At 32.9% G+C, this 8106-nt stretch overlaps 1 protein-coding gene across 1 annotated transcript; it reads right to left on the reverse strand.

Annotated features, from left to right (window-relative positions):
- Positions 1–1383: 1383 nt before the first annotated feature.
- Positions 1384–2684, reverse strand: LOC145269050 (neuropeptide FF receptor 2-like). The gene has a single exon (XM_080124652.1). The coding sequence runs from the start codon at positions 2479–2481 to the stop codon at positions 1384–1386; it is 1098 nt and encodes a 365-aa protein (XP_079980778.1). The 5' UTR covers positions 2482–2684.
- Positions 2685–8106: the final 5422 nt, after the last annotated feature.

An 8106-nucleotide genomic window follows, 5' to 3' on the forward strand; every position in this document is an offset into this window, starting at 1 on the left:
TAAAATACGAAACTGTTTATTTCAGAGTACCTTTCTCCTACACCAGTCACGCGTTTGTTTATTGACAAAGTATCCGCGTATGCTTCGTGTAGACGTGTAGAAGCGACCTATAAGGGAAAGCCTAGACAGTAAAACACACACACACACACACACACACACACACACGCACACGCACGCACGCACGCACGCACGCACGCACGCACACACACACACACACACACGCACACGCACGCACGCACGCACGCACACACACACACACACACACCCACCCAACCCACCCACCCACCCACACACACACACACACACACACACACACACACACACACACACACACACACACACACACAGTTTACTTTTGTTATTGTTTTTATTGGCGATAGTAGCAGCGTGGGAACGCCGTCGTTATATTCAAATTCACCTACCTACATGAAAGGGAGTTGATGTTCCTTTAAAGGCAAATATATGCATTAAGTCCCCCCATTTTACGAGGTGCATATATATATATATATATATATATATATATATATATATATATATATATATATATATGTGTGTGTGTGTGTGTGTGTGTGTGTGTGTGTGTGTGTGTGTGTGTGATGTGTATATGATATATCTGATATGGCTGATAATCTTGCTAATTGCATTTCATTTTCTCTGATGATATAAGCAATTATTGAAAATCCAGGGATTAAGGAAATAAATATAACTCTTTCCTCTATATTCGTTGTTTCAAACAGTAAATTCTTAATTTGAATATATTTTTTTATTTTTATGTATATTTTAATCGACCGAATTTAACATTAATAATTACCCATACATATATATATATATATATATATATATATATATATATATATATATATATATATATATATATATATATATATATATATATATATCTTTGTATGTGCTACTTAGCAAAACTTTTGTTATTTAGTATATATTAGTATTTTGCTACAAATTTTCCTCCGAGGAGATGTGCTTACATTGAAAATTCATGGGTTAAGGACATTAATTTAAACTTTGTATTCTTTGATTCAAGCAATAAATTTTAAATTTTATTTGAAAATTGATCCCTTTAAATTAAATTTAAACGTATAAATTAGAATCTTTTTTTTTTTTTTTGCTCTATCAAGTATATTGAGCAATTTTATTTGGCTGGAATTGTCTCATATGAATATTTCTTTCTAGTATTCTATAAGACTAGATTCACCAAGCTGTAATCTAATTCAATTCAATACTTAGAAGTGTATATATATACATATATATATATATATATATATATATATATATATATATATATATATATATATATATATATATATATATATATATATATATATATATATATATATATATATATATATATATATATAAGATATTTTATTGATAGTAAGACCCGGTGACACTCATGTTTGGATATCGTGAGGCTTCGGCATCCGTTAAGGAATAGACACGAGCCTTCGTCCGTGTATCTTCCATTAAATTCACCTGTATGTTAACCAACAGCTTGACGCTAATCTCCCGGAATTTAGAATTGCAGTAACCGTAGATGAAAGGGTTGAAAGCATTAGCCAGAAAGTACGAACGCAGTCCGACGTTGACCAGCATCTCCGTTCTCGCCGTGTGTGGTTCGAAACCGGTCAGCGCCCGCAGAAGCTGGATCATAGTACACGGTATATAGCTGATGATGAACAGGCAGGTCACCATGAAGAATGTCTTCGTGGTCTGTCCGGTCTTTATTCTTCTCTGCTGTTCCCGACCGAGGTCGTCTGCTGTTCTGACAACCGTCGTGCCTTTGGCGAGCTTCCGTCCGAGTCGGTCTTTCACCGTCAACCCGATCATGGTATAGGCGATGACCAGGATCACCAAAGATATGGCGATCATGCCTGAGAGATACGTGAAGTAGATGATCGGCCACTTTGTCTTTTTATATTCGTCCATGATGGCGCAGTCGGTGCCGTTGATGTAAGGCACGTCCGTAGATTGCGTGTCGATTCCAGCCAGCTCTAATATCGGGCTGACCGCTAGGGCTGCCACTGCGGTTTCCAGCACGATCACTGTTTTCGCCCAGCCAGTCTCTATCTGCGCCTTGCCGAGGTATACACGCTGGAACCGGTCGAGGGCGATTATGACTAGCGTGAAACACGAGCCGCCTGATGAGAAGAAGGACGTGAAGCGCAGGACTTTGCAGCCGAACTCCCAATTGAACATCAGCGGTAGTTGGTCGTCGACGATTTCAGTCGGTATGCCGATAGCGCAGTTGATAAAATCGAACGTTGACAGTGCCAGGATGAAGGAGTTCGTGGCAGAGCTTCGAAACCGCTTGCCGTAGACGTAAAGTACCAGAAAGTTTCCGATCAAGCCGACGACCATCAGGACGGACATGTACGTCGTAGACGCGGAAGCAAAAGCCGCCTTTTTTGTGTTCAGTTCTTCGAGGGTATAAATGCGGGAATTATTATCGTGAGAAAACTTCATTTTTGATTGTTTTTCGCAATGACAATATGGATTGTGAAGTTTGGAAAATACAGGCTGTATAATATACTATTAAGGTAATTCTTGTGTACCGGTGTGTTTTCTTGGCAAGCGTGGTTGTAGTGTTACCAATATAAGATACTATTTATTTGCCCTTCTACAAGGGCAAAGGTCGACACAAGGTCGGTTTTTTTTATGTGAGGAAGATCAAGGGGCACTCTGGATTTGTACAAAAGTTTAACTTGTCGCTGTTTAAAATGATTTCTTACGAAATGTAGTCTCAGAACAAATACTACACTTTACTTCTGTCCAAAAGGCCAATACAAGAAGTGTCGAGTTTATTATTCTTTATTCAAAGACAAGTTCCAAGTTCCAACTCGTGAACTACACTATACATTATAGGCCTTAAAAAATAGAACTCAATCCATACACCACGTGAAGTCACGATGTAAGGAGCAAACATGAAGAAAATGGTGCTTGTTTCTGATATTGTTATATGGTGTTTGATTCTGATATTGTTATACAGTGTTTGTTTCTTATATTGTTATATGGTATTTGTGTCTTATTTTGTTACATGGTGTTTCCTTCTGATATTTTTATACGGTGTTTGCTTCTGATATTTTTATACGGTGTTTGCTTCTGATATTTTTATATGATCTTTGCTTCTGATATTGTTCTATCGTATCTGTTACTGATATTTTTATATGGTGTTTGTTTCTGATATTGTTATATGGTCTTTGCTTCTGATATTGTTATATGGTGTCTGTTTCTGATATTGTTATATAGTGTTTGTTTCTGATATTTTTATATAGTGTTTGTTTCTGATATTCTTATATGGCGTTTGCTTCTGATATTTTTATATGGTGTTTGTTTCTGATATTTTTATATGGTGTTATTGACATTATAATAACGTTCTTTATTTACTTCTTCCGGCTTAGACGACTGCTAATATGAAATATTTTTAAAATAATCGCCTAAAAATACACATCAATTACGGGGGATTACTTATTGAGGGATCTAATTGGAGTTATCTATCGTATCTTAAAAACAAAATCTTCAAACCAATAAAAACAGGAGTTAAAATGACTTCACTGTGTCCCGGGCAACGTCGTTAGGTACGCATAATAGGTATGTAGATATAAATATATATTATAGGTATGTATATATATATAACAGCGACTGGTATGTGGTATAGTGTAAAAAGCTTTATCTCGCCGCATAGGTGAAATAAACACGGTTTATATGTCTTGATGCTATCTATCTATGAAAATGATATCAATTGATAAAAAATAACTTGATACGATATAATCCACAGCGATATGAATCCAAGGCAAGTAAAATACATGAAAAAAGGTTTTTCAAGGATCCTTCCAGGAGAATTGCACCTGTTGTATTAATAACTGGAATGAGTCGTATTTCGAATATCGCACATTGATTTAACTGAGTATGTTTCTTTCTTTATACGCCTTTTTTATTGGTAGCAGTGTTTCGGTTGTTCTATTCTCCGGCCCTCCACGGGTGTCACATCACAAAACACGTTTGCTATAAGTTGCCGTTCCAAGCGCATCGGAAATTAAATTTTATGGAGCAGGCAGGGTTCCCTGAAATGAAGGAAAGAGAATATTAGCAACAGCGTAATAAAAGGATAGTAAATAAATTAACAATGTAAAAGAAAAAGGGAGTGGATAGCGGTAGCAGTGCAACAGGAGCTGTTTAAACAGAGGGCGTCAATAAATAAACGACGTAAACAAAGAAAAAACTGCAATAGTACCAGCAGTGTAGGAAAAGAAAGTGAGTAGATGACATGTATAAATAAATAAATGACATAAAGAAAAATGTGGGAATAATAACAGGCGCGTAAGAGCAGAAGAATTAGTATATGGAGTAAATAAATAAACGAAATAAATAAAGAAGAAATATGAGGGTAGTAGTAGGAGTGCAGGAAAGGGAAAGTGAGTAGATAACGCTAATAAATAAATGACATAAATAAAGAAGAAAAGTGAAAGAATTAGCAGAAGCGTAAAAGAAGCAGAGTTAGTATATGGAGTAAATAAATAACATAAATAAAGAAGATTAGTGGGAGCAGTGGCAGAAGCGTAAGAAAAGAAGCGTGGATAGAAAACGCTTATAAATAAATGACATAAATGAAGAAGAAGCGTAAAAGAAGGAGATTGAGTATGTGGATTAAATAAGTAAATAAATAAATGACATAAATAAAGACGAAAAGTTGGAGTAGTCGAAGAAGCTTAAGAGAAAGAGAGCGAGTATATGCATTAAATAAATAAATGATATAAATGAAGAAAAGTGGAGGTAGTAGAAGAAGCGCAAAAGAAGGATAGTGAGTATATGGATTAAATAAATAAATGACATAACTAAAGAAGAAAAGTGGGAGTAGTAAGAGAAGCGTAAAAGAAGGAGATTGAGTATGGATTCAATAAATGAAGAAGAAATCTTGAAGCATTAGTAGAAGCATAAAAGAAGAAAAAACCGAAATGAATTAAAAAGAAAGTAATTTGTCTAAGTATTAACGGTAATGTTGACACGTTTCGGCTGCAGAAACAAAATGGAGTTCAGAATAGAGTTTTCTATAAAAACGGAAACCGACTGAAAGTGAAACGAAATACGAAATCAGAGTTATACTCAAGTATCCAGAAATTTTATTTTTATTTTATTTATTTTATTTAATTTTACTCACAAACACAAATAAATAATATATATATATATATATATATATATATATATATATATATATATATATATATTCAGAAAGTTTAGATACGTCATCGGTACCGTCGGTTTCAAACCTGATAAAAGGGAACCGTTTTAGGTACGCATATCAAGTTCTCTTCAGCCGATATATCTAATCTGTCTATAAACGGAAGTTGAAACATACACACGCATTATTATTTTTAAACCTTAAATTTCAAATGATCAATTTAAAAAAAAATTGTCCGTTTATTATTTTGGACGCCGAAGAAATACAAAAGGAAAAGTAAAAGAAAAAAGAAAAAAGAAAAAAAGAGAAAGGAAAAACTGTTATATACTTAAATGGTTTTGTTATTAATAATTATAATATATATGAATTGTGTCACCTATTAAAAAATCTGGTTTATTAATTCATCAATTTAAAATTTTTTCCGGTCTTAAACGGTATTGTTTTTTATCTTAACTAATTCGTAAACTAGTCTAAGGGAGACAACTTTGTAAAGGCCTGATCGATCTCACAAAAACCTTTTTAAATTCGATATTTTCAAGACTAATTTAAACGGATAATAATGATTATTTTTATTTATATAATACTATATTTAATATCATTCTACTTCTATATGTACATATTACACATGCTTATATTCTCCTTCAATCATCTAATCTAATGTGGGTTTAGTGTAAATTTCTTCTGAAGAAACGTATCTTATATAAATTTTAATATTATTCCTCGAATTTTTTTCCATAAAACTAATACATTAGATTTGACAATTTAAAAAATTAAAACTAAAAGTTTTTAATGTGAAACCCAAATTAAAATTAAGATTAAAATTTTTTAAAAAAGCAGCTAAAATTTATATTTACAAATGTATATGTAACCTATGTTTTTGTGGGAAATGCTTATCCAGAAGCTCAAGGAAAATGGTACATTATACCAATAGAAACCTTAAATTTTAATTTTATTTAAGCTATTCAGTATTAATAAAAATTATTTGAAATTATTTTTCTCGTTCCAGTTTATAAGTAGCACTGGTGAAGTGAGCAGAGTTTTAAATGTTGCTTCTTTTCATCATTTCTAGAATTTAATTAAAGCTCCATTAGTTTTTCCGAATGATTTAAGGTTTTGGTTTTTGCCATCAACATTTGAATGATTTGAGATGTAAATGTCAATGTCATAAAACTAAATATATCTCTATCTATTGTTTAGTCCTTTTGCTATCGTAGTTCGTCACACCCAAATTTTAACCTACCCTTATCTCTTTGTCAACGTTAGGATCAAATTTCTGTCCATTGTCTATTGATAATCTATTTCCTGCTTTATTTGTTTTCCTACTTCCTAGCACTTAACGGCCACAGTTCGACCATTATATCACAAGTGAAATATAGTAGAAAGAACCAATCGAAACAGCTTTGTAAGTCCGTCATAATTTAGTTTATATTTTCCGTGCTAAATGTCTATGTAGAAATTTATATACAATTTATTTTTCCAAGTTGCGGACAATTCTAGTATGAATTTTAGGAGCCTCAAACCTATTCTTTTTTTGTTTTACTTAAAAATACATATTTGTTGGGGGAGGGTGATCATTGTTTACAGTTTTAAACTGGTTACCTTATCTTAGCTGTTATCACAACATTTTAGTTAATTTGTCTTTTGACATTCAGGTACCTTGTGTCAAACTTAAAATTTTGAACTCTGTCTTTTATTATTTTATTATCCTGTGTATACAACTTTTAAGGCATTCGTTCCGCACATTTAATCAGCTTTTTCCTGAATCATAAATTACCGTAGAATATGGTAATTCTCAGCATTGTAAAGCAAGCTGTTTCAATTTAGGGGAGTATGAAGGTTTGTACTCAATTTTCCTCTATTTAATCGTAAAAGGTGTCCACTTTTCTTTTAGCTCCCATACGCGGGTTGCCAAAGCTGTTTTAACCTTTGTTTTCATTCTAAAAAGCTCATATATTGATAAAATCGTTGTTTAAATGAACCTTGCGGCATTCCAATATATATTTCAGGCACGTTTGTAAATTGATCAGTAATGGTAATTTTGTATACAAACGATTCAGCCTCACAATTACCTTTTAGTCAGCACTTATTTTTGGACCTGCAAGAATAATCTGCGTTATCTTCTTTGGTTCTCTAGAGATGATTGACTTAATCGATGGTACTGTCGAGTAACCAACTTTAAAAATGCCTTACTCTAGTTTTAGTATTAAGCGAAAACGGGGGTGAGAACCAAATTATATCCACCTTATATTTTAAAAATTTTCTTGTTGATTCTGAGTATATTGGAATTTCATATTCTCATTAAATTCATTTTATGGAATGCTTCATTATAATATAGCGCTGCCTGTTGGGACACATCGGCATTAGAAGAATGTCTTAATATCCTTTTGTTAACATTAGCTACTAAAAGTTTGAACATTATGGGTGGATGGCATGAACCTTTATTGGTGCATTTAAGTTTCTCATTTGTTTTATGGAAAGGTTCATATATTTTTTCCCAAGATCTAGTGTTGCATAGCCCTTGAGCCCCTATATATATATATATATATATATATATATATATATATATATATATATATATATATATATATATATATACTAGCAAAAGTACCCGTCGTTGACTGGGTTCAAAAACAGCCTACAGAAAATGGACTCTGATTTATGAAAGTATGATAGGTTATCAAAAGGAAGGGTTCTAAATTTGGGTTGAATTTGGGGGGTATCAAAACCAAAGCAAAATATGATGAAATGAAAAATAATATAGATAAACCCCATAATTTATTATACCATACCTGTTCGCACTGAAACACTTATCACAATATTCTGTGGATCTATAGTAAAAAACCTTGTTAAACTTTGTGACATATTTCCATTCTATGGAGGCCAGGTGCGAACGAACACTCCATAATTTTTAT

Source organism: Euprymna scolopes, chromosome 45, assembly GCF_053919585.1.
Source record: "Euprymna scolopes isolate OS-2025 chromosome 45, ASM5391958v1, whole genome shotgun sequence".
Lineage (NCBI taxonomy): Eukaryota > Metazoa > Mollusca > Cephalopoda > Sepiida > Sepiolidae > Euprymna > Euprymna scolopes.